The sequence below is a fragment of the Melospiza georgiana genome, chromosome 7 (genome assembly GCF_028018845.1).
Source record: "Melospiza georgiana isolate bMelGeo1 chromosome 7, bMelGeo1.pri, whole genome shotgun sequence".
NCBI lineage: Eukaryota > Metazoa > Chordata > Aves > Passeriformes > Passerellidae > Melospiza > Melospiza georgiana.
Window position 1 is genome coordinate 23,033,823 of NC_080436.1, and position 26,477 is coordinate 23,060,299.

Here is a 26,477-nt window from a genome sequence, read left to right on the forward strand (position 1 = left end):
ATGACTGTTCAAACAGACTTCACAGAAAATTAGATTTCCTTGACTTAGTGTTGTGGTTACAGTGATATAATTCATGTTTCATAACTCTGAAGAAATAATGAAGACATTATAACCAGAAATGTGTCAATTTGAATAAATTTATTATGAATTGCTTTGGTTTGAAAGCTCCCAATATGTTATAATAGAAGCCTACGTTCTTGCTTGAGAGCCAGCCAAACTGGGGCTTTAATATTTTAACAAATCACTTAATGGTAGATTTTTCTCTCCAAATAAACAAAAGGAGAAATGTTCTGAAGGGACTGGGATAATAAAAGATATTAAAATATACCTTTCTTACTCCTCATGGAAATTCAAACAGCTTTTGCCTGAATCCAAGTTGCAATTAGGCAAAATTCAGCCCATGCAAGAATTAACTGCCTTCACCCATTGCTGAACTGCAATTACATTTGAATCAAATGCAATATTCAATGGGCTACCTCCAGCTACACTGCAAAGTACCTTCTCCAAATAAAACCATGCAGGCTAGAATGTCAATTGGAATTTGGTTAAGCTGGTTATATACTGCTCAAAGTCCAGTATATCAGTCAGTAAGTTTCATGTATCACCCTTGGCTTTAACATGATTAATAGGTGGTATTTGTTCTGTGGCCAGGGCTTGACAAAATGCTAAAATGGGCTTGAGGCCTTGAAGAGCTGCCACAGGAAGAAGAATCCTCAAACTCACTTTGTCAGTTCCAATTCTTTGAGAGACTTTCAATGGTTTGAACTCTTACCAGTAGGCTTTTTGCCAGATTAGTTACTGTCTGTCCTCCCACAGCCCATAATGAGAACAGAAAAACCATAAAGCTACTACAGATTCTTTGTTGTGTGCTGTGGCAAATTTGACAGAACTGTGTCTGTGTGCTTAGCCCATCTGTGGGATGGATATGTCATCCTGAGTGATCCAGTAGCACAGAAATCCAGTCATAAGAAAGTGTGCCAAGTGTAGTGTGGATGTATAAAGACCCAGACATTATAGAAAGGGGATGCATTAGTCCTTTGGTTCTTCCTGATGGAGAGGATGAAACCTCAAGTGGACTTAAGTCTGAAAACTTCACTGTCTTATAAAGTAAGTTCAGGTAGTGTAAAAAAAGAAGAAAAAACATTCTGCTTTCTTAGTTGTAATTCTGAGACAAGTATAATGGGTTGGGATAAATTTATGGACATGGAGAACACTGAAGGTTGAATTTGAAAGGGCTGAGTGGCTATAATAATTTTCTTAATTTTAGATATGCACTCAGTTTGTATTCCTTCTTTCCAAATACTTCAGATACACCAAATGTTAAATTTCTTTGAAGTCAGGTGCAAATTATTTATGAACTTGTTCAGTAGCCAGCATTTTTCTCATTCTCCCCTTGCCTATCCACCCCAAGGGAAATTCTGTAAAACTTTTTGACTGTTAAACAGAATTTATAAGGTCACTATGTGTAACATAATTGTCTGGATTTATCTTCTATGTTGTTTTTCATATATTGTGAGTGTCTCATTCATAATTACACAGAAGCAAAATAGATAGTTGCCTACATTTAGTGTTATGAAATTGTTCTACTTGTCATGGTAAAATTATGACTTTTGGAAAAAAAATTAAATTCTAGTAGGTACTTAACAACTCCAGAGCACAGCTTCAATAAGCATGAAATCAAAGGAAAGGTACTTTTTTCTCCAGCTCAAAGGAAAAATGCCTTTTGGACCAGATTTAAAGCTGATTTATTGTTTGAAGTGGCAAAGTATTAATGCATTTTACCTTTTTTTATTTTTAGAAACAAGAATCCTTCATTATACAAAGAAGGACAGCCTGATTGTTAGAGTACTAATTTTGGGCTCAGAGTTTGCATTTCTTACTGAGCCACAAATTCCATTAGATTTTGAGAAAACCACTTAGCAAATTAATTGCACTGTCTAATTTGCAACAGCAAACAGAGATGTTTAAGTAAGAAGACAGTTCTAAGGTTTTCTATGAACCCAGAGGAAACAAAAAGTCTTTCTGGGATGGTTGTCAGTGCTAAACACCCTGTGTTTTTTAGTTGACATCTGGAGTCTTCTGTTTCTCTCCTTTGTGACGGCCAGTCTAACATGGTATAGTTGTCTAAAGTCAGGTACTTTGAATACCCTCCCAGGGTTAATTTTTAAACCTGTTCAGGCACATAAAGATGCAAACACTTACTCATCCGTATGAAGGGAATAAATACATTAAAATGTTAGGTGCACTGATGTTGTAATAATTAGGTCTGTAATAAGTGCTGAGATTGGCATTGTTAGATAGGGTTCCTGAATTACAGAGATTTGCATTAATAACCTTTTAATATAATAACTTCAAGTAGTCAGCACAATGCTTTTAAAATATGAACGGTAGGTTGGTTTTTTCAAAGGTTTGTTGAATATCTCATTTCCCGAATACAGATTTCTTGGAATAACTCTTGAGACAGAGAAAATGACCTTCTCTGTGTGATTAATTCATTCCAAAGAGTGCTAAATGTCCTACCAGGTGGCAGGTATGTTATCATACAGTGGCACTACCTCCAGAATTCCAGCTGGACTGATGAGCATTTGTTTGGTTTCTGTCATTTGGCAGAAACATAATGACTGCATCATCAGGGTTCAGCAGAGCTTTCCGTCCCAGAGCCCATTTTCAAGGCATTCTAAATTGCACATGCACAGGTAGATTGATTTGGAAATTGCTTTGCTCAACCAGGGCTGGTGCAAATTTGGGGGTGCATATCTAGGCTAGATCATTCCAGTGATTTTGGAAGAGAAAAATTCCTCCTTCTCTCACATGTATGCCGATATGCATATGAACACATTTCAAATTTCTTACTGTTCCCAGAATTGGAGAAAATCTCTTTAGATCTGATGAAAGCTTTCAAAATCCAGTTTCACACTGCAGTATCTCTGATGTTCCTAGACTTTGTTTCTTAAAGCCTCGGCCAGTTTTTTGCAAGCTGCATATTACAGAAGCAGAAAAGAAATAATATGAGTGAAGTTTAGGCACCTAAATACAAGTGACTGGTGACATATTTAATACCCAGTGGTATCTGAAACATCCCCACAGGACAGACCTGTGTGACATAGGCTGAACAGGAAATCTGTGCCATCTTAGGGCATGGTAGAATAGGGATCTAAATTCGTATGAAATGTCTGCATTTAGGCAAACAAATCTCTACATCAATTCTCCCAAAAGCAGAATTCGTTTTGTCTTTCAATTGCACACATCAGCCTTGTACTCTGTTAACAAAATTTGAGTGCTGCACACCTTGAGTCTGAATGGGCGTGTTGTTTCTTTAAGACCAAAGAAGTTTACATTTGCCTTCCTTTTTGCATGTATCTGGAGACTTTTACTGTTCTTTGTCTGGTTCTACTGTTACAGTGTCCTTGGCAGCAGCTCAGAAATGGCTGAGACTTATGAGTGGCATGGCTGTTTATGAAAAATCATTTTAGCTCTACGTTTCTTGTTTTTATCTTTTTTATGGTTGGTTTGCGGGGTTGGGGTTTTTTGTTGTTTTGGTTAGTTTTTTTTTTTTTTTAATGCTTGTATTTTGTTTCCCACTCAACAAAATGACTAGTGTTAAAGGATCTCGAATCTGATTTCCCAACAACTCACATTACGGAAACTAAACTTCTATGTGCTGGATAAACACATGGAATACTAGATAGCACAGTTGCCTGCAACCTTTTCTTCCACAATAATTACATGTTTTTGTGCAGTACTCTGAAGGCATGTGAGGTCAGAAATTACATTTTTTGTGTAAAGTGGAGTTCCAGAAATAGGGCTGTAAAAAGTACCAGCAGTCCTCTGCTGTTGTGAAACATCACCTGTTTAATTTATCTAAATGGTTAATAATTTATGTGATGTTTAAAGTCGTCCACTTGTCAATTGGACTGAATTGCCCAGAAGAAGGGCACATCTAGTGCAGTGGCTGTTGTGGTAAGGGGGTAGTTGTGGACAGATGAAGCACACAATAAAGACACTGCTGCAGCTATTTCTGGGAGGGAGCGCACCGCCTCCAACCACCATTAGATGCAGATGTAGCCACCGTAACCCCCACGTATGCAGCACTCACCCTGTGCTATTACAGTCCTCTCTAGGAAGGAACTTCAGGCCTCAGTTCAAGGTTGGCCAGTGCAGATTGCATCACCTAATGCATTGTTTATTACAGACGTTCTGTGTGACTGATTTCATGCAGCCCCAGTGCGAGGGAGCAGGAGCCAGCATGTCACATGTCTGACCTGCAGCTCACAAGCACTACATGCCACTCAGTCAGCCCTGCCCTGAACCTCATTATCTGCTCTTGGCTACAACAACATTTCACATATCACAAGCTCTTGATTTGATTTAATTTGATAGATTTGAAGGGTATCATTCTTACTCTAAAAAACCTGCACAAGATTTCATTTCAATCTTGTGTTACAGTTCAAGGCAAAATTCCATCATGGGGATGTTCTGACAGAGCTATCACAGGGAATCACAGAACTTGCTATTGAAATTGCAAACACTGTTGTCAAAGCTGGCAATGAAATCCATCTCTCTACTCAAGTTTGTTACAAAAGTATGCTAAAGTAATCATGCTTTTCAATTGATAAAGAAAGTCCAAAACCAAACATCAGAAAACAAGTGCAAATCTGCTTCTTGATAGTAAGTGCAGAGAAAGGGAATGTAGTCAGGGGAAACACTGGATTTTTACTCTGCTGTGGTTTGTGTACACTGAGTTTCAGATAAGGTTGAAAAGCAGCTTGGGGAAATGACTGAGACTGGTGGTACTGGTGATTTAATCCCTTGGAACCTTTTCCTTACCTGCAATAAAAGATACACATTTTAACAATAACTGTAAACTTAAAATTCAATTCAAGCTGTAATAATAGGGAAGACTCCTCACAAAATATTCAACCACAGATAATTTTCAAAGACTTATGCACTACTGCCAGGAAGTTAGCTAGTGGTATCTCCACTTGTGGTCACTGGATAAATTTGGCTCTCATGAAGTACTTGAGCCCATTTTCAAAGTTATAAATGGGCTTTTGAAATGCTCAAGAAGGAGCTAGAATGCACAGCTCATTGTATGAGGTTCATTTGTTCAACACATTTTAAGTCCATTGAGATAATAAATACACATAAATTGGCACATGCCTTTTTACTGAAAAAATTACTTTTTTCTTAGGGTGATCCTTTGTGTTCTTAGGGTGATCCTCAGCATTACTGCTGAGGCAATTTATTTTGGGAGGCTTTTGGAGAAAATGTATGAAGAGACAAGACATGCCTGGTTGTAGCCTTGCACTGGAAAAAGGAGCTATTTCTGTGGCTTCAATCTAGTACTTGAATAGAAATAATTCCTTTCTCTACTACTGCAGCTATGACAAATGATGGTGTAAAGGTAGGCTATTGGCTCTCTTAGCGCAGTGAAGCTTTATGTGATAAAACTATTATACGTATATTGTGAGTAATTTGATAAAAGCAAGGGAGGACGTGTGGAAGGGGACAAAAAAAACCCCACAAAAATCTTCTACAGTTTTCGAAGATAATCAGAGGTAGTTTGGATTTTCTGAACCTCCACTTTGTCAGTAATAATTGAGTTTACTCTAATTAAAGGCATAATTTTGTCACATTAATCAAGTGTTGTGATTCTAAATAGCATACAGGCTTTTGAGAACTGGAGAGCTTGATTTTCTGGAAGTGGGGTGCATACTGAATAGCTTGAATCCATTGCAATTTTTCTCAATATATATTTTAATTTTACTTGATAAACACCTGGATGTGATTATGACTAAGAAAGGTAAAAATTAAAAGACAGGGAATAAGCCTACCGAGTTGAGTATTGAAGAATACACAGGAATTTAGTTTAGTCTTCTCTCCCCCCTTTGCTCTCAGAACCGGTCTTAAAGGTGCAAAACTTATTATCCAACATAAACAGAGCAGAGAACTGGGGATATCAGCATCATATAGCCAACCCAGGACACTGGGAAATGGTAAATCTTACAAGAACAACTGTGCTGCACAAGCATGGCAATTATCAAAAAAACACACTAGGCAGCTTAAGTGTATTTATGATGGAAAGGAAACCAAGTCACACAGCTCAACAAATGTTTTGGTGTTGGGTCTCAGCAGAAATCTGCCAGTCTTTTAATATCAACTCTATTAACTGTTCAGAGATTACTGGGTTTATACTTGTTCAAAGAAGGAGTTAAAAAAGGTTACACTTGAACAGATTCTAGGTCAAATGCTCTCAGATATCTTTAGCCCAGCTCATGAAACCATTTGTATTCTTACAGTTGTTTGCAAAGAGAGACAGTAAGGCTGGGGAACCTTCAGTTTCACATTCTCATGCATGCAACATTTGCAATGCCTACACTGGAGCAGTCACATAGGTCCTTCTGTGCCTCAGTGTTCCACCGACTGCATGTCCCTCATGCAATGCTGTTCCCAGAGAAAGCACTGACAGTAGCAAGCATCAGGACAGACTATGAGATATGTAAAAGAACAATTTCAGTACATTTGTTTCTTACAACATGCAAGTGAAATTATAATAGCGTGACATTTTTATTGATTTTTTCTAGAAGTGGCATTGCTGCTGTCATAACTAATTATATTACCACCAAAGTTATTTTTAAAAATAAAGTATTTATTTGCTGTTATTCATTCTAATTGTGGTTTTTTTTTGCCTGGCATTTTAAAACAATTACATGACTAAGCCAAAGACACAAAAACATACCATGTATGTCAGGTTGCAGTTCTGTAACACATTGCACAGAATAGGTGAAAAATCAAAATATATTTTCTTTTTGTGGCTGAACTTTTTAAATGATGATGAATATCAGCATACAATTCCCACTTGCAGGTTTTTATCTCTTTCCAATCTCAGTCTTCTACCTAGAGCACCTATACCATTTGTCCTGCCTTCTATTCTTCTGAAGATATGAGGTTTAACATGTCACAGTTATGCCTGTGAATCAACTAGGAAAAAAACCCCAGTGGCCTTGTCTCTGCAGTTTTTAAAAGGATAGCTGCTCACAAGAAACAAGCAAATCCAGTCAATTATCTGACACTATAAAATTCCTGATATATTTGCCAGACTTTGTATATAAGAACTGTTAATCAACTCAGACTTCCACTTCTGCTGTAAGTGTAACAGAATGAGCTGTTCAGAGGACAAGGAATCCTTCATTTCATTGAAAATGAATGTCCTGCAAAATCATCTGTGACTCAGCCAAAATGAAACCTGCGAGTATTGCTTCTATGACACAAAAATCTTTCCCCAGAACTGAAATCTTGGCTTGTGTGTGATGATTTTTTCAGTGGATTCAGGAGGACAGCAAAGGATTTGCCTCAAAATATTCTACATTTTTACCAGTCTCACATCTCAGTTACTGCCCCTGACCATGCCAAGGACAGTCAGAGGGTTTCTGCATGGTGCTGTCTTCACCAGGGGCTTTCAGATTTTGACTATCGGATTGACTGACCTAAACACGACTGCCCACTCTGCTTGGTGCCATCAAACTGTTCTTCATACAGCAAGGGGGATTTTTTATTTTGAAATCGGACAAACATTGATAAGGACGACCATGGAATTGCCACAGAGGAATTTATGTACATAAAGCAGAGCGGGATCAAGCTGCTGTGGAGGAGCCCTGGGCATGAGGGAAAACCTTTTCAACAATCCACTGTGCTCCAGGCTGTGGCTGGATGTGGGTGCGGGGCCCAGGCCGGAGCCCAGCCTCCTCACGAGCCGCTTTTCTGGCACAAGGTGACGGGTCTGCTCCCCGGCCTCGGTCATTCCCTATTTCTCCAAGGCACGTCCATAAATCCCCGCTGCCCAGAGGGATGTGTCAGTTCAGTTAATGATTTGCCAGGCGCTGAGTCGCGTGTCAGGCCGGTCCGGCGGAGCGCGGCTGGAGCCGCTGCCCGGCGCGGGGCAGGAGGTCCCGGGCCATGCCGGGGCCGCGCTGCCCCCCTCGGCCGAAGGCGCAGCGGCTCAGGGCGAGCGGTGCCCGGGGCCGGGCCCGCTCGGCGGGGCCCCACCAACCCCGGCCCCGCCGGGTCACGCCGCGGCCTCGGGTCCCGGGCCCGTGCACCTGCCGGGCCCGCCCCGCTCCGCCGCCCGGCCTGGCGGAGCAGCCCAAGGGCCCCGCTCGGCCCCCGCCCGCCCCGCGCTGCCTCCCCGTCGCAGCGCGGAGCCGGCGGCCGCCCGCCCCCGCCGCCGCCGCCGCCCTCGCACGTGTGCCGGGGAAGGCGCTCGGTGCCGCCCGGGCGGCGCTTCCCCCCGCTCCCCGTCGCCTCCCCCTCCTCCGCAGCGGGAGCGACAGCAGCCTCCGCCCGGCAGCGCCGGGGCCGCTCGCCGCCGTGCCGCCCCGCCAGGACGTCGCCGCCGCCGATGGCCGCCCCGCTGCCCGGTGCGCCCGGCGCAGGGCTGGCGGCGGAGCCCGCTGGCGGCGGCCCCCGCGGCTGCCCCCGCCCGCTGCCCCGGCCCCCCGGGCGGGACCCGCCGCCCTCGCCCCCCGACAGGTAAGGCCGGAGCCCGGCGGGCGCCGCCGCCCCGCCGCTCCCTCGAGGGCCGCCGCTGCCGTCGGGGGGCGGGCGGCGCCCTGCGGGCGGGACGCGGGGCTGGCGGGGCCGGGGTGCGGCGGCCTGGGGAGGGGGCGAGGCGCAGGAGGGGGCGGCCTGGCTCTGGACCGGCCCGCGCTTCCCCGGAGCTGAAAAGTTGTTTCCCGGCCCTGCAGACACTTTCCGCCGCTGCGGATGCGTGCGTGTCCCACCCCCCACCTCCCTTTTTATTTCTGAGGTTTGTCAGCCTGAGGTGAAAGGAGCCGGCGGTGCCGAGCCTGCCGTGTCAGGCTGAGCCAGCAGCTACTTTATCCCTGCAGTGTCTTTCTCAGAGTGTTGGTGAGATAAAACCGCTTCACCGGGAGCAGTGCCGCTGGCAGCGGTGTGCACCCCGTTTGTTACCTCTCAGGCTCTTCTTAAAGGCATTGATCTCTATTCTTAGTAAAGGAAGAAATGAGCTGGGTTTTTCATGAAGCATCTGATGAGTTTTGGTAGACTGAAGTTTACAAAATCTTAAAATACTGCATTACAGGATTTTTTTCCCATCCTAAAGCAAAATACCACTTCAAATGAATCCTCACCGGTGTGGTGAGGATTTTCCATAAGTGAAGTATCTTCATTCTGTATTGTAACCTTATTCTGATGGTTTTCCCCACTTTGTGCTAATTAAAATATGAAATCTGGAATGATAATAAAGAAGGTAATAAAGTAAAATATGAAGCTTGGGGGCATTAACTCACACATGTAGAAAACTCTTGTAATGTGTTGGCAGATGCAAATACATCAGGTGCTTTGGGTGCAGGTTTTCAGATGAAATCAAGTAGACAAAGAGCTCTTCAATATTTTATGTGAGAAAACCATGCACTGTAATGTACACAGCAGTCTAAACAACCACATTATTAATGTGATACTTTAAACCCGTGCATAACTGAGCTCTTAGGCAAGTGCAGTGGTGATTACCTTCCCTACTCCTGCAAATGCTGGCTGGTGGTACTTCTGACACAGTCCTGTCTGTTTCAGCAGACAGCAACAACTGAGACATTCATTTTATGATGGAGCTGCAGAGATGCCAATACAAAACTAACTGAAAACAGAAATTAGTGGATTGCTTTGCACTATTTTCTCTTGTCAGTCACTTTGATTCAATTCTGGTTAAAAAAAAAAAAAGTTTGCATTTGTTTAAAATACTGTTGTGGTATACTTGGAAAGTTTTGCTGAGAAGTTACATGCATCTACTGTTGTAATATGTGTACATAGGGAATGGCATAAACACAGGGACAACAAAATATTTACTAATGTCCTTAGAAGCCAATATAAATATATCTCTGCTCTTACTCTGCAAAGACTTACGCATGTTCAAACAACTTTATATTCAGAGCTGAATACTTGGATTGCTTTCAATTAGTGTTAGGCACTGTATGATAATATATTCAGCCTACTGATTAAATAAAATAACTCCAAAAAAGAAAGCTAATTGCTGCAACCAGGAAGCATCGTGGTATTAGTGCCTCAGCAGTTAAGATATTGTGGTTGGATATTGCAATTTTAACAGCAGCTGTTACAATTATTGCTTGATATTATGTATTCTGTTGAAATAGGAGAAAAAAGAAAGGTGACAGTATTTTGGAGAACCCATCAATTCCAAATCCTTTTCCTGAGCTGTGTTGCTCGCCGTTTGCATCGGTTTTGTCAGCCAGTCTGTTGCCCAAGGCAACTTCAAGAAAAAAGCAGGTAAGATTTATAAATTATTGTTTGACAGTTCCTAAATTGGTTAAATGAAATCTTGAGGAAAAGCTCAGTTATCTATTAAATTATTTTATTAAAATAGAAGTGTTCGTATTTCTGTAATTTGGTGAATTTTTTTCTGTAGGTCATCAATGATTGTAGAAAATGAGGTTTGGAATCTGTGACTTAAGACATGACTGTTCTTTCACAGAGTGTATGTGCGGCTCTGCAGATTTTTCAATTTAAGTGGAACCAGGGGCAGGCAGGCAGTACTTTATGTCCTTAAATGAGAAGTTAATTTCGTTTTTCCCTTCCTCCCCACCTCCAATTACTGTCATCAATGTTACAGAACAGAGGGTTTTAACAGTCACTGAACAGCTTTTCTAAAGTTCTGATTTTGCCAGGATAATGGGAAAAACCTAAATGGATGGGGAAGGAGCAGATGCTGTGTACCTGGCTATATGTTATATGCATGTGTGTTTATCTGTGTGTGGCTGATGTTAATGTATTTCCATAAAGACCTTAAACTGTAAGCCAGGGGAAGATCTGAGCGGGCAGAAAGACCTGGCAGTACTGTTCAGACAGAGTTTCCAGTTATTGGAGATTACTGGTGTCGAAGATCAGTTTCACTCTTTGGAAGCTTACCTGTCTCATCCTCTTTGCTCTTCTTGAGACTGGAAAGAGTTCTCACAAGGAACATCTGTGGGATTAGGATAACTCCCTCCTTCACACTCTGTGTTTTGGTGGTCTGCATGATCCCCGTTTCAACAGTTTTAAGGGTGATATTGGAGGTGTAAGAATTTAACCTTAATGGTTATTCCATTTTTAGATTTGCATGAAGAATATGCTTGGAAGTTGAAGTTTCTTGTAGTTGTATTAACTTTTCTGAAGCTAACTTGCCACAGCTGTTTCTGTGCACCTGCCAGAGAACTTTGTTAGCCAAGTTGTGACTAGTACCCTAAGGAGGACCCTTTTCCTCACTTCTCCAGTGAAAAACATGTATGTGTTGGGAAACTGCCCTGATTTGATTTTGCCCTATTTTGCATTTCCACCATGGTGTCTCTCTGTAAGTTATGGTGTTTTACTGGACTACTTTTATTGCTTTTAGTACTTATCTTCCAATAGCAATATTAATCTGATGCATTCTAGCCAGTGTGCATCTGAATGTTGTGCATCTGACCACAGTGGGATAAACTGTTCTAGTTTCCTCTTCTTGAGCAAGGTGGGAGCATTGCCTGTCTCTGCAGAGGCAGGAAAAACATTGAATTGGTAATATTATCTTTAAGAACAAAAGGAATAAAAGTCACATTTTAAAAAAGATAGTTTAAATTAGTTGCAGGCCTAAATCACAGTCATTGTGGTAATCTTTGGACTTGAAATTGGGAAGCATGATTTAACACACAAAGGTCAACTGCTTTTGTGGCCAGTCATATTTAACATTACTGATAGGCTTCATTGGTTAAATGAGCTTCAGGCTTCCAGAAGCTGAAGTTCATGTCTTCACTGACTTCACTTCTGCTTCTTCCTAAGGGTTCACATGTACTTCTTGTGATGATTTCTGCTCGCAGTCCTTCAATTTCTCCTGGATTTTTATTTAAGAATGTAGTGCTTCTTCTGGTAAAAGCAGGAACAAGAACAACTGGTTTCCTGACAGAAGTGAACTAACATAATGCTGGTGTCTGTTGGAGGGTCTGACCTGTTTTTCAGCTACCAGAAAAATGGAGAGAAATATTCCTGTTACTTTTGTGGAGGCATTTTAACAAGACTATGATTTGTGTCCCCTAGGTGTCTGTTTATGGCCACTGCCCTAAACAGGAGAAATTATAAGGAGAAATTATTCTAGGCCAAGCAGACCATTTTTGAGACTCAGCATGACTGTTGCATTCTTCATCTAAAATTATTAAAGTTAGGGCCAAATGACAATTGTCAAATTGAACTTTTATCTTTGTTCTAATAGGTTAAAAAATTAGTCAGGTTTAAAAAGAAAGGAATGCTAAGCAGGTGTGCAAAGAGAAGTGAACTGGCTGTGACTTTGACTTCCCACAGGTGGCTGTGGAGCTGTGCTTGGAAATGTTGTATTTCCACCCCCTGTCCTTATTTTGTCAACTTTGTAGCAGCTCTGTGTGCAAATATGTATCTGTATACAAAAATTTCATGAATATTACTGTTACATTTTGATAGTTCACTAACTCTTAAGAGAAACCAGCTACTCTTAAGAAATTTTTTTTTTGTGCATAGCGTTGACAGCTGCCAGAATTCTTTCTCCTCTGATGATCTACATATGTTTTCAGTGATTCTTCTTTTAGATTGCTTGCTTTTGATTTAGTTTCTTTTTCTTCTCTGCGTTTAATTTCAAGCATAGGGCAGGAAAATTGCAGAGTGAATTTCTACTTGTGTCTTGTAGATAACTATTATCAAAATGGGTGTTTCTAAAAGAAAAAAAAAAGAAAAGATGCCTCTTCTGTCTTGTTTTTCTCTCCAAAAAAGATTTTCTGCTTCTGTAGAAGAAAGAAGTTGTCATGAATATCTTCTCTTTTATTCATAGCACCTGTGACATCTGAAATCTTTCTACTTCTAAATAGATTATTAACGTTATTTTGAATTCTTGTTTTTCAAAGCTGAAATTCTTACTGTCTTCTAATGATCTTTTATTGTAAGCTTCTCAAAACGTTGAACATGCTGCTTGAACAGCATGTTTGTGGGGTTGACTCACTGAAAATAAGTTTATAAAAGCAAATTGGTAAAAGCCATGTAGCAGAATAGTGATTTGCCTCTGTGCTTGGGAAGTGGTATGTCCATGTCTCGAAACATTATTTGGTCTGCCTCACCAACACAGCTGTCCATCTCTTTTCTCCCCTTGCAGTTTTGGAAGAGTTTTGTGTTATATCTTTGAATCACAGAATCATTAAGTTTGGAAAAGACTTCCCAGATTGTTGGGTCCAACCTTTGACTGAGCGCCACCATGTTTGGTTAACCATAGCACCAAGTGCCATGTCCATTAGTGTCTTGAGCCCTGCCAGGGATGGTGACTCTACTGGAACCTCCCTGTTCCAGTGCTTGACAACCCTTTCACCAAAAAAATGCAGAAAAGCTGGCAGCCCACAGCTTGGAGAAGTGCACTCTTCCCTGGGCTGGGAACTGTCTGCATGGCCAGGCCCAGAGGGTGCTGGTGAGTTGTGCTGCTGCGCCAGCGGGTGTCCGGTCACTAGAGGTGTCCCCAGGGATCAGTGTTGGGCCTGGTTTTGTGTAACGTCCTTACTGATTGTCTGGATGAGGGCATCGAGCCTACCATTAGCAGATTCAAAGACCATGGGGAGCTGGGTCAGACTTTGATCTGCTGGAGGGCAGGAAGGCCCTGTGGAGGGACCTGGACAGGCTGGATGGATGGGCCAGACCAGGGGCACGAGGTTCAGCATGACCAAGTGCTGGTGCTGCGCTCGGGATGCAACAGCCCCATGCAGTGCTGCAGGCTGGGGGCAGAGTGGCTGGAAAGTGGCCCAGCAGAAAAGGCCCTTGGGGTGCTGGTTGGCAGCAGCTGACCATGAGCCAGTGTGTGCCCAGGTGTCCAGGAAGGTCAAGGGCATCCTGGCCTGTATCAGGAATAGTGGGCCCTGCAGGTCCCTGTGGTGAGGCCACACCTTGAGTGCTGTGTTCATTTCTGGGCTCCTCACTTGGAAGAAGGACGTGGAGATACTGGAGAGTGTCCAGTGAAGGGCAACAGGGCCCATGAAAGGACTGCAGAATGTGTCTTGTGAGGAGTGGCTGAGGGAGCAGGCTTTGGTTAGTCCCAAGGAGTCTCAGGAGGGGCCTCATTGCTCTTTACAGCTCCCTGAAAAGAAATTAGGGTGGGGTGGGGGCTGCTCTCTGCAGTGAGAGAACACATGGAAGTGTTCTTAAGATGAGGCAGGGCAAATTCAGATTAGATAATTGAAAAATGTTTTTACTGCTAGGGTGGGCTGGCATCAGAGTGGGTTGCCCAGTGGGGTAATGGAGTCACCATCCCTGTTTCAGAGGCATCTGCACCTGGTGCTGGGCGGTGGTTTAGGGGTTACAGTGGTGGTGCTTGGGTTGATGGTTGGACTGGGTGACTGTAAAGTATCTTCCAAACCAGGTCATTCTCTGATTCTATGAAATGTGTTCAGATAAACTGAATTTCATGTTTCAGGTGGTAGGTTTTTATCTGAATAGGCCAAGAAAATACCATTTTTCCCCTCATGTCCAACACAGTGTGGTCAGTTAGGTGGATGGTGGGAAATGTTGCCTTCCTCTGAGGAATCAAGCATCTGCTGCTTCTGGGTGGAATCCATGAACTTGCATGGAAAATCTAATTGTGCCTCAAAGCTTGTGTTCTCTAAGAAATTACAAGGAACTGAAAATATAAAACACTGCACTTCTGGCTTTAATTATGATTAAAATAAATATTAGTAGGGAAAAGTATGAAATGTAAGAAAACTTATTCTGTTCTTGTTGTCTTTGGTAAAATGAACTAAGAAGATGTTACTGTAGCTTTATGGAAGCTTAGTTTTTTGCTTTCTGAAAACAAAACCTGAATATTTTCACTGCAGAAGCTGACTCTTGCCCTGCTCAAGGATAAGCCAAAAAGTGTTTCATGACAAAAGTAGTTCAAGGTAATTAGTGCCTTGTTTCTTTAAATTAAATTAGAAGTGCAAAAATAAAACTCAAGTAAATCTCAAGGTCAAGAAAATTTGAAATTTTACCTTGCCTCTTTTGTCTTTCTTGATGTTCTAAACAAGTAGATATTTTTATCATGTAGAATCCAAATGTGCTCCCACAATGTTCTTTCCAGGAATTCAGTTGTATGGAGACCTCAAATACATGTGATTGTAGTGGAATTGACTTTGCTTTTTGTATTCATAAAGGTTTTAATGTAAAGCTCTTTGACAAAGAAGAGCCAACAGGAACTTTATGTTTAAGAGCAGAGTTTTTAAAAATGTGTACTGTTCTAAGTTTATGAATACTATTGAGCATTGACTGTTGTAATTGGAGCACCATTTATTATTTTTTTTACAGCTATAATTCAGGGTCTTCTAATGTATCTGCTTGGAGCCTCATTTTCCAAAACTGCATATAATTCTACTAGCAGATATACAGGGCTAAGTCTTTGGTACTTAAATGTGTTTATGACAGATTTTTTGTCTGAAATATCTGTTTACTATTGACTTTCAAAAAGTGCAAAAACAAAAAGGGTTTTTTTTTGAAATGCAGTGATTCATAAATTGCCAATCAATTTCCAAGGGTTGCGACATCTTTTCCGACCAAAAGAGGCATTTCTTGAATTTACTCTGTAATTCCAGTCTGTGTGTTTGTTGCCAGATTTCCTTCCAAGCTGGAGACAATGGCACATGTCCTCCTTTGTAAGTTCTCAAATCTTTTCTTCTTTACAGCCTCCAAACATATATCAGTTTTCCCCATGGCTTTCCCTTAAATTACACAAGAAAGTCAAAAGGGAAAGGAAAAAACTCTTCCAACCAGTTTATAGATTAACAGTAAAAACATTTTGTGCAGAACGGAATTAAAGAGCTCAATGAAATCTCTAATATAAGGATTAAAAAAGGATTCAGTTGGATCCCTTTTTGTGATGTTTCTTTTGGTGGTCTACTCCAGTTCCTGTGCTCTGTTCTTCATTGATATGGTTGTACCTGCCCACCAAGGAAAGATTTATTGATATTACAGTATATTGGAATTATTTAGAGCCCTATTAAAACTTGCTCTTTTAATGCAGGTACCTTTGACCAGTCATCTTAACACTGTGACAGTCACTTGTCTACAAAGGTAAAAATCAGGAGGCAAGGTTGAACAGTTTCTTGTTTTAGCAATCAGGAATATTGCCTGGCTTATACTGGAGGTGCCCTATCACAAGCTGTGTGATATATCAGCCTGGGAAAACTTCAGAATAATCACCTGTTTGTTTCTTTTTGTATTTTACTTTATCTTCTTTACATTGAAATTAGCTGCTTTCTGTCAAACTTCATGTTAGTGTTTCCTTTCACTTTTTTACTGTCCAAAAACAACTCAAAGACTGTAAAAATTAAGACTGTAAACATTCTAACTTCACAAAAATAGCATTTTCCCCCCATTCTAATAGGCAAGAAAACAAGTAACTTTTATGGTTACTAAGATACTGCCTCTGCAAGCTTTTTGCTTAATTTGTAACATCAGGAAGGTGTTAGGCTTTAAGTTTTACAGTTTTCACTTGTATAAAATAAAAAAAAAAATCATCAGTACTGTCAAAGATTTTGGTAGACATATTGCCAGTGTTTGTCAGATTGAAATGGTTTTAACAATCCTTTGGATTTTGATTGTTTTGAATTCATCAGCCTAAAAGTCAAACCTGAAGCTGCTTATCGTTTCTTTTAGGCCCATTTTCTCAATACAGGAAACTGCCTCTTCTGTGCTATTTGGGAAGTTCTATTTTGAACAAGAAACCTTTGTGATGTTGCAGTAGATCTAATAACTTGTCCAGAAAAACATCTGTAAATTTGGAAACCTCGATTTTTCCAAGAAGTGAACCATTAATATTTATCTATTAAATTCTGCATTGACTACCTGGTATTTTGGCCCTGTCAAGTCTCTGTGTCTAGAGCAGGTGATGATACAAACATTATCAACTTCTTTGAATGTGCAAGAGACTTGTCAGTTAAAGGCAGGTGAAACTGCAGGGAACTCTCTTATGCTGCTGAGTCACTTGTGATAACTCAGTTTTATTGAATTTGACATTAAAAGATTAAACTCTTGTGAATGGAGTTTGAATCCTCATAATTTACGGAATGAAATGAGATGTGATGGATACTAACACAGTTTTTATTTTTGATTGCTCCCAGGGACAGGTACTTTTATCTAGGGTTAGACTGGAGAGCTGGAAAGTTTGGGTCATTTTGTAGCCACTCCATAGCTGCCATAGACAGATCAGTGATTAAAGAAATATTTTACTGGCAGATCTTTTCTGAGGTTTCTTCTCAGTGATGGCATTGTCAGTAAGTGATGCTGTGTTAAGGAGGCATGCATTGTAACAGCAGAACCCTATTGGCATCTTCCTTTTATGGACCATTGTCTGAACTGTCATTGATCAGAACAGATACATGTTCCCCTCTGATTTCCTGGGACACACAGTTTAGATTAATCAGAATAGTGTTTAGTAATATTTGTAAAATTAGATGAAGCCTTAAGTATTTTTGTGGGGTTTTTTCCTCCATTTTGTTTTTCCTCAATGTTCTCTTCTGGTCTTATAAGACTTCTGTTGTTCTTTTCTGGTCTTCTTTTGTTGTGTCATTGCCCAGTATTTTAAACACCAGTGTTATATCAGCTACTGGTATTTTTATATTATAAACAGTTTATAGTTGCCTTGAATGAGACTAGGGTGGTCAATGATTAATAGTTAAATTACTTAAATGATACAGGTTTAGTAAAGTTGACAACTTAGATGATTCTTAATAAAGGTTTACAACCCCTTTTGAATGAAAAAGTGTGCAACAGAAGGAGAAAATACAAGGTACTTTACCATACATTTTACAGTACTAAAAAGTGTGTAAGATGATTGAATGTTCATGATTTTATCATCATAAAACTTTGTTAGTTTAGTGTTGGGGCATTAGCTGAAGAATGGAACTCAAATTCAGATCAGTTTTTCCTAGGAGTTTTGGTGCAGTTTTTAGCATATCCTTGAATTACTGCATTTCTGATGTTCAGAGTTATTATCTTTTCAAATAAGAGCTTGAGAACTATAGAAACAAGGAGAGGCATATTCCCATCCTACTTCTGTGCATAAATGTTGACACAATAAGTATAATTTAGATTTTATATTAAAAAAACCTCATGCCTCCATATAAACACCACTGTTGAACCTGGTCAGTTTTCACTAGGTGGAATTAACTTGATCATCCATGTAGAATAGTATTGAATATTTGTGATTGATAAAATAATTTAATCCTCTTTATACATTCATATTTTCTTGTATCTATTTACAGTAGATAGCTGAGGACTTACTTGTTCTTTCACGTGATAATTCCAGAGCCACTAATACAGTATGGTTGTTCCCCCATGGTTTTTGCTTCATGCTCTTTTTAACTCTTTGCAGTGGTAATCTTTACTCTGTGACAAGTGTTATTAAGAGATCAAGCTAGAGTTGTAATGAAAACTGAACCAATTGGAGATGACACTGTTAGGACAGGAAAATAATTCCTCACTTTTTTCAGGTGCCTGCTGATATCATGCTTCTCTCTCTGCTTTCAGTTCCCTTGCATAAGAAATGTATAGAAGCTGTCAATAAACCTGAGATCTCTCACCCTTCTTACCACACTCTGTAGCAGAGGACAACCTATATCTGTGTCTTAACATCTGCAGATCACTCAGATGAGAGTCTTTAGGATAATAGTTGTCTGTTGCTGCTTGTGTAGCAGGAACACCAATGGCAGTGGAAGGGCATCCTCTTAGGGACAGTTCATGCTGATCTCTTTTTGTGTGTGTGCAGAGGCAGTAACTGATACAGCTTCCAGCTGGGGATTTCAGGGCTCAGAGTGTCCAAACTTTTCTAGCAGTTGCTTATTCCTATGAAGAAGATGGCACTTGTGTCTCTAGCAAGTGGTGAAACTTGGCAATGATAAGTTGGAGATAACAGCTGACCAATGCCCATGTCCTCCGTGTTTGTCTTCAGCACATTTAAAGCTGCTACTTCTAAAGGCATTCACATTTTTATGATTGCTTTTGATTTGGGAATGAACAGAAAGGGAGAATTTCTAGCCAGAGTGTTTAAGCATGCCTCTCGTGTTATAGTCCTGATGGGAGTCACCTCAAATGGGAATATTTAAAAAGAAAAAGCTAATCAGGCCAACAAAAATCTTTCATGAAGGGCAGTTGTGGGAGGAGAAATTAAGAGGAAGAAGAAATTAGACCTCTGCTCTAGTAACAATGTGAAGTTGCTTTTCTCCTGTTTCAAGTCACAGAACATTGATTTGCAGCTAATCAGCTCATATTTTAGCCCAATAGTGTACATGATATTTAATACTGAAGTCCCAAGAGAGGAACATATATCAGTTATCTTGTGTGCCTGTGCTTCTAATTAGGATACTGATGAGGTGTTCCTGCCTGTTTCTGATATGCTTGTACTGCATACTGGTATCTCTGTCTTTTAGCTTTTTCACTTGATATTATATCCACAGGAAATCAATATACACGAGATTGTCCTGTGATCAGAATGGGATTTTTCAATTACTGCATTCTTGGGCTATAAATAGCCTTTTTTATTAGTTATGTTATGATAACTCCTGTTACTGATTACATTAAGACTTGGTGTTTATGAACAGCTGCAAGCTCTTGATAATGGCACAGAAATGGTATCAGCTGTTGAGAAACAGGCTGGAGGTTTGCAAGAATTTATTCTCATAATTGCTAGAATTCACTGCTGTGTAGTGAGAGGGAAGCCCTTGCAATACGAGGGTTTTCTTAAATAACTCAGCTGACAGAACTTCATCAGTGTGCTTTTCTATCAGGCTTGAACCTATTGATCACAAAAATAGGCAGCTGAAAAGCTTTGCAAGGAGCATGTGTAACAATGCTTCAAGATCCCCCTAGTTTGTGAGGAACAGTGGCAGGGATGGAAAGCTTCATTATGTTCCTTGTGGCTCATACTTAGTGAATTTCCTAGGTACATTGTAATGTCTGTGTTGCTTTACAGGTAATACAGTCTGTTTTATGCAACTGCATCTGCAGCAGTCCTTATTGAGCCTCCAGGAGGGTGTACTGTATGCTATGTGTGAAGACTAAGACCTGTTAGTTTTGTTTGTGTAAGGGACTATATGAGTAGAAAAACAACACCTCAATCATTTTGAAACCTCTCTTTTGTGGGGTGGTTTTAAAGTAAGTATTTATTTGCCCAGTGTATGTAAATGTACCTGTGCAAAAACCACACTGTGTGTGTTTCTATGGTCACACATTAAAGGGCTCTTCTGCTAAAGAGATAAAGTGGCTGTGCCAGGCAGACAGGAGCTCTCACAAGGAAGGGCAAATAGCACCATGAATATCTTACCTGATTTACCTTGGTCTTGTGTAATAAACTACTGCCTTAGCTCAAAGACAAGTACAAAAAATAGCATCAAAAATTTTAATAAACCTTACTGGATTTATATTATCTGGATTTTTCTTTTTCATCTACAGAAGCAAAAGCTGAGTGTGATTTGTTCTGTTACGTATAAATGCTCACATTCCTGCATTATATCTGGCCGAGCTAGGAATAGATCAGCTCTTGTGACTCCGTATTCAGTGCCTTAAGGACATCACTGACCTTCCTCTTCTAGCAGGAGATCTCTATTCCATATGTTCTTCTAAAACCCTTATTGGAGTTACTAATTTACTAAGGGCATTTCAATTCTTGCCCACTCCATTTAGTCACGCTTTCTTAAGTGGCAAGAAGTAGAAGTGGTTTATATTTTGAAGTGTCTAAAAAGTATCTGCACAATGTTTTCACAACTGTATCTGGTAGCTTAGTGACAAAAATAGGAGTGAAAAGCTGCATAAACATAGTTATTTCAGCAAGTGAGCTGGATCTGATTTCCTTCCTGTCTACCAGCACCAGCAAAATTCCTTGCAGACCTGCCATGGACAAGGAAAATCTTTTATCTGTAGGAAAAAAAATAAAGTGGTCATATGTTTCTCTGAAGGCATATTTGGCTTTCAAAGCCTTTCTGTATCTCACATTTATCAATAGAACTCCTCTTGACTTTCACATGGTGAAGTGATTCTAAAAGGCTTGCACTTAGAAGTTGTGTTTTATTCAATTTATTTTCTTAAATGTATGTTTGTGAAATTTAAAAAAAAGAAAATATTTTAATTAATGTTATCTTTAGTACTCTTGGATGCAACCATGTTTACTTTCACTAGTATACATAAATTACTGTAATATTTTTTTAAACCTAATCATTATTTGAATATTGGATTTTTATTACCAAGTCAAATGCAACACTTAATTTTTTGGTTACTTTCTGAATGGGTCTGGTCTGTTCATCTGATTGGAAAAGATACAATACAGATAATTGCACTGAGGAAAATGAGCCTTTGCTTCACCTTGCAGACAAATGGGTCAATTTTATTCATAGAGCAAAAAGCTGCACATGCTTTCAAGAGCCAAGGACCTTCAGTACCCAAGGGTAAGGAAAAATGGCTTGGGCTATTTTTGTTTCTTTCCCAGTGAAGTCACTAATGCAATGCTGCTAGTTCTGCAGCTGCTGTTACCCAAACATTTTTTCATAAGATCCGAGGGAAAAAGAGTAGAGGGAGTTTTTTGTCCTGGTGCTGCAATTATGTGCATGTCTAATATTCCTTGAGTAAAACGCCTGTGGGATTGGGCTCTGGTACCACAAGTTTTTTTTCTGGCTCTTACAGCAAAATTTTGGAGCTATATTATAGAATTTTGAAAACATGCTCCCACAGGAAATAAAAACTGTGTGCCTGAAAGGTAAAAACCTAATTGCAAACACTTGACATTTATCATAGCTATCTCTAGTAGAAAAGGATGTTAATTCCAAATGTTACGTAAGTAACACTTTAAACTTGATCTCAGAAGTACTTTTTTATTTTATCAAAACAATCATAAAGATTTTGGACTGGAGCTGGACAAAAATAAAATGAAATAAATACCTTAAACCTAAAAGATTAGTTGCTATGGATCTCTTGCTGCTATAAACTGAATGTAGAAGGAGTCAAAGTTAAAAGTGAACCTTTATTATGAGGCAAGGCAATGAGTTGTTTAATAATAATGCTGTATTTTAATTGGTTTATGGTTTTATTAGAAGCTCTTGTTTTAAAGCTAACAATGAGGATCAAATGTCTGTCTCTAAAGAAGTTCTCTTTGTGACTTGGCATAAGTTTCTTATCAGTTTTTTTCCATCCTGTGTGTCTCAATCAAGGACAACAGGTTTTGAAATTTTAGGAAAATATTTATCTTTACTTCCTATTCTTTGGCAGTATTTTATTACTAATTGAGAGCTGGTGCTAAAATGCCAGTACAATGCAGGTTTTGTTTTTTGGAGGGAGTTGTATTTTTTGTATTTATGGTGTTTGCTCCTCCTGTTCATCAACAAAACTTATTTAAGTACTGCAGTTTTAGGGTTTGAGAAGGGTGATTTAGCGTGAAAAGAGATGCTTGAATTCATAGATTCTGAGGTATCTCAGTGGTGCCAGAGACTTGTTATGTATTTCCCACCTGGAAAACTCTCAAATCAGAAAATCCCATGAAATAAAATTATTTATTTTTAACTTGTCATTGTACAGTTTCCTATGTCTTGGAGATGAGATTCTTTTCTAGATACTTTGGGATTAATACAGAGTGTGCTCTGTATTTTTCCCCACTGGGAAAAAAAAAAAGCCCTATAAATAGGTTCTAGTGAAATTTAGTATGGATTATTGTAATATTTACCAAGTCAGTCCTGAATACTTTTAGGACCTATGCATCAGGTGTATGATCAAAATATGCTTGCAGTGACTGCCTATGAAACACAGCAGCCTCCATATCTGACATGTTATTCTTCAAGAAGCTATGAGTGCTTAATAAAAATAATTTTTTAAAAAATGTCTGCAATCTTCAGCTATGAAAAGCAATGTTTCTGATAAGAACTGCTCGGTCAAGAGTTATAAAAGGAATACCCAATATCACAGTTCTAACATCTGTTTAATAATTTGGTTTACAACAGAAATTTTGCTTAGTCATGCTGCATAAAAGCAGAAAAAAATTTCTGTTATTAAGTGCATTATGAGACATTTAAAAAGAATTATAGCTTGCTTTATCATTTAAACAATACAAAATGTTGCCTTTTTTGACAAAGAAGAAAAAAACCCCAGATTTCCTTTGTCAAACCATGTTAATGAAAACAGATTTTTTATGCAGATATTTGATACATAAAATAATTATGTGAATGGGGGTGATTAAAAACTTGGGTTCATAAAACAGTCTTAAATGTCACTCCTTGAAACATTTTATGTGTCATTATTTCAGACCTTTGTTGCATTGGAAAGGTAGTAATTGCATTACTTAAAGTAAAAGGGATGTTTTGCTTCTGCTTTGAATAAAGGTAGTTAAGAATCATATAATTAAACTCCATGGATTCATTAAATCTATTCTTGTGCTCAGTTACTTCTCTGGAATTCAAAGATCAGAAGCACTGAAGAGTATTTTGTTTCCCTGGAAAAAGCCAGAGAAAAAGCCCCAAGACTGTAACCACTCAGTGTGAGGTGTTGGAATGCAGTCTTTAATGATTTGGTTTTGTTTTGACAGTAAAGACAAAGCTCTGAGTGATAGAAATGCATGTTGTGCTGCTTATTTTTATAGCCAGAGATAGTGTGGGCATTTGCAAGGACAGAACACAAGTTTTCAAGCTCTTTGGTTGGTTGATTTGTATTTTGTCCTACCCCAGTGTGTTCTGTCATTGGCTTTGAGTAGGACTGAATTCACATAAATGGAATGACATTTACTAGAGCCCGAGTCTTTGTGCTGACTCTCCAATATTTAGGTTATGAGGAATTAGGTTTCAAGAAATATTGCTAACTACTTTGTTCTTCTTCGTGTTATCACCTGGATGAAGGTTGGCAAATTCTGTGATAAGCAGACATGAATTTGTCTTCCAGAAGAGTAACGTTGCCTGCAGTTATGCCAATAACTCTGCAGAAAAGGGTATGGCATTTAAATCAGTCTTTTAATTCTGACATTAGTATGGGTTGCTAACAATGTTTAAACATGGCTGTATTTATTTTTTCACCTTTTCTTAAATTTCTCTAGTATAATAATAATGTTTCTTTTTTGATAAATGTAGAAATTTTTGATTTCATTATGTGAAATATGTTTGCTTATAAATATATATGTGTCCACAATTGAATTCTTTTACTGGTGCTCTTTTCTCTGTAACTATAATTTTGTACTTTGTGCAGGAAATTATTTTTCTTAGAGATTAATGTAGTTTTTAAAATGTCATGATTGCTTTAAAATATGCCTCTTTTGAAGGCTACGATACTGTTCGTAACGAAGGATTACTGGAGTCTGCTTCCACAGGTTTTGCATCAGCCTTAAACACAATGTGCTCTTGCTGACCTGTTCTGGCTAATGCCTTTAGAGTGGATGGCCCATCATGTATTTTGGGAACCAGGGTGACACTGTACAGTGTTTTTCCTTAGCCACTGTACCTTGCCTTTATTTGTTATCTCAATAAAAAGTGTAAGCAGTGCAAAATGATTACATCTGTGTGCACCAGGATTGCCTAGTGTAACTCAATGCGTTGGGGGTATCTGTGAAGTTAAAAATACACACGGAAATGAAGTACAGAAATATGACTCTCTGCTGAGCCAGATATGTTAACTTATGAGAAGTTATTTCAAACAAGTTGTAAGTTATTAATTAGTTCGATTTATTTTGTAAATGTGGAGATATTTTTCAAAACCTCATTGCTGCATAATGTGCTTAACTCATTGTTAATAGACTCTTCTGTTAGTCAGTGGCTTTTTAATGTATCAGCATTGTGAAAAATGAAAGTTCACTGAAGGATTGCTACAGTATTAAATGGTTCTCATGAGCAGTTTATGTGGAATGCAGCATATATTTATGGCATTAGTCCTGTGGGTCTAAAGAAGTATATAAACACATAACTTTTATTGATTTGTGATATAAATGGTATTCATTTATATTATTTCATTGTTTGAGTTGGAGGGGCAGCCTGTGAGCATAATTGGGATTGATTGGTAGAGATTAGATTATGCTGCTGTCTCACTAGCATGATAATCTACTATTTTTCTGGTATGAAAACTCTAACATTTAGATATGTGCAAGATGTGCACAGTGTTAACATGGTGTTATCTAAAAATTTGCAATATCTCTGTTACACTTCTCAAAAAATACTCCTTTAAAAATTGTGGTTTAACTTCTCAGCTCTCATCCTCTCAATCTTGTGGTTACTTTCCAGTCCTGTCTTCCTCCCCCTAACACCCCTTTAGAGCTCAGATCTTGAGTTGTCAGAGTTATTTTATTTTTGTCTGGGTTTTGTTAATTGTATGTAAGGAGAGGAAGGTCTTTGTTCTTGCAGTGTGTAGTTGTGTTAGACTCCTGTGGTATGCACACAGCAGTACTTGGTGCTGTGTGGGAGGGGAGAGGTGTAACTTCACTCAATCTAGCATTCAGAGGGCTGGGAAACTCAGTTTTAACTGTAGTGTATATTTCAGAGGATTGATTTTTATTTTTTTTTATGTTGAAAGATAATAATTCTCTGAGAAAATACAAGAGTTTTTTGACAAATTCACAGTAAGATAATTTTCTGCACATTCTCTCTCATTTTTTTTTTCATGCTGTTATCAAATTAGCTGCCAACAGTTATTGGCTTTACTTCTCTTTATCTCTGCACTTTGTAAGCCCAAAATAAAATTAATGGAAGCAGTAGGAGGAAGCAGCATAGGGTGTTGCCTTAGGTAGGTAGATATTGGGTTGCACGCTGTTTCAAAAAATTCTTGAAGGCATGTGTCCTCACTGAGGTCTCACTGTGTGCCAAATTTAATAGGCTTGTTAAGGCTTGTGATGGTTGTATCTAGGCATGTAGAATTCCTTCTGAAAGTATCTTTTCCCTCTGCAGAAGGGGCTTTCTTATTTCTATAGCAATGCCTTAATTGCTAGAACTAGAATAGTGGAGGAAGAGAAGGTGGGCAGGAAAGAGCCATGCTGGTGAGGAGTGGCTGACATATGTGCGTGTGTAAATTGGTTTGTGTTTCTCATGGACATTAGAACCTTTGCCTTAAAGTGGTGTAATTTCTACTTTTTGTTGCACTTTGAAGGACCTTGAAAAGTAGGATTTTTACAATAACACTGCATAGTCAAGAGAAACTTAAGTATTAGCTCATGAAATACTCTTTTAGTGTGTCAGTGATTACAAAGAATTATTTCTTAAATTCATGGAATAGGTAATTGTGTAAGAAGTCTAGTTTAATCACAATACTACAAAAATTGCAAATCTTTATTTTCCCATCTCACAAAAGGTAAAATTTTGCATTGTCAATGTACTTAATCTGTTCTGCCAACTTCTTGAGCACTTAGGTTTTCTCATTTCCATTCAAAATGTCTAATATACTTTGTCCAAAGTTATTTTATACTTTTTGTTTTGAAATCTGATATGAAGTACTTATCACAGTTGATGTGTTTTGTT

General features: G+C 39.2%; 1 protein-coding gene across 3 annotated transcripts in view; it reads left to right on the plus strand.

Annotated features, from left to right (window-relative positions):
* Nucleotides 1–8,398: 8,398 nt before the first annotated feature.
* GRB14 (growth factor receptor bound protein 14) overlaps nt 8,399–26,477 on the plus strand; it is a 58,288-nt gene continuing 40,209 nt past the window's right edge. For 2 of the 3 annotated variants that reach the window (XM_058027928.1, XM_058027929.1), the window contains exon 1: nt 23,839–23,971. In XM_058027928.1, coding sequence (XP_057883911.1) covers nt 23,909–23,971 — 63 coding nt within the window. In that variant the 5' untranslated portion in view covers nt 23,839–23,908. Of the gene's footprint in view, nt 8,530–10,166; nt 10,300–23,838; nt 23,972–26,477 lie in introns of those variants that run through there. The other variant, XM_058027927.1, reaches the window with a different exon arrangement.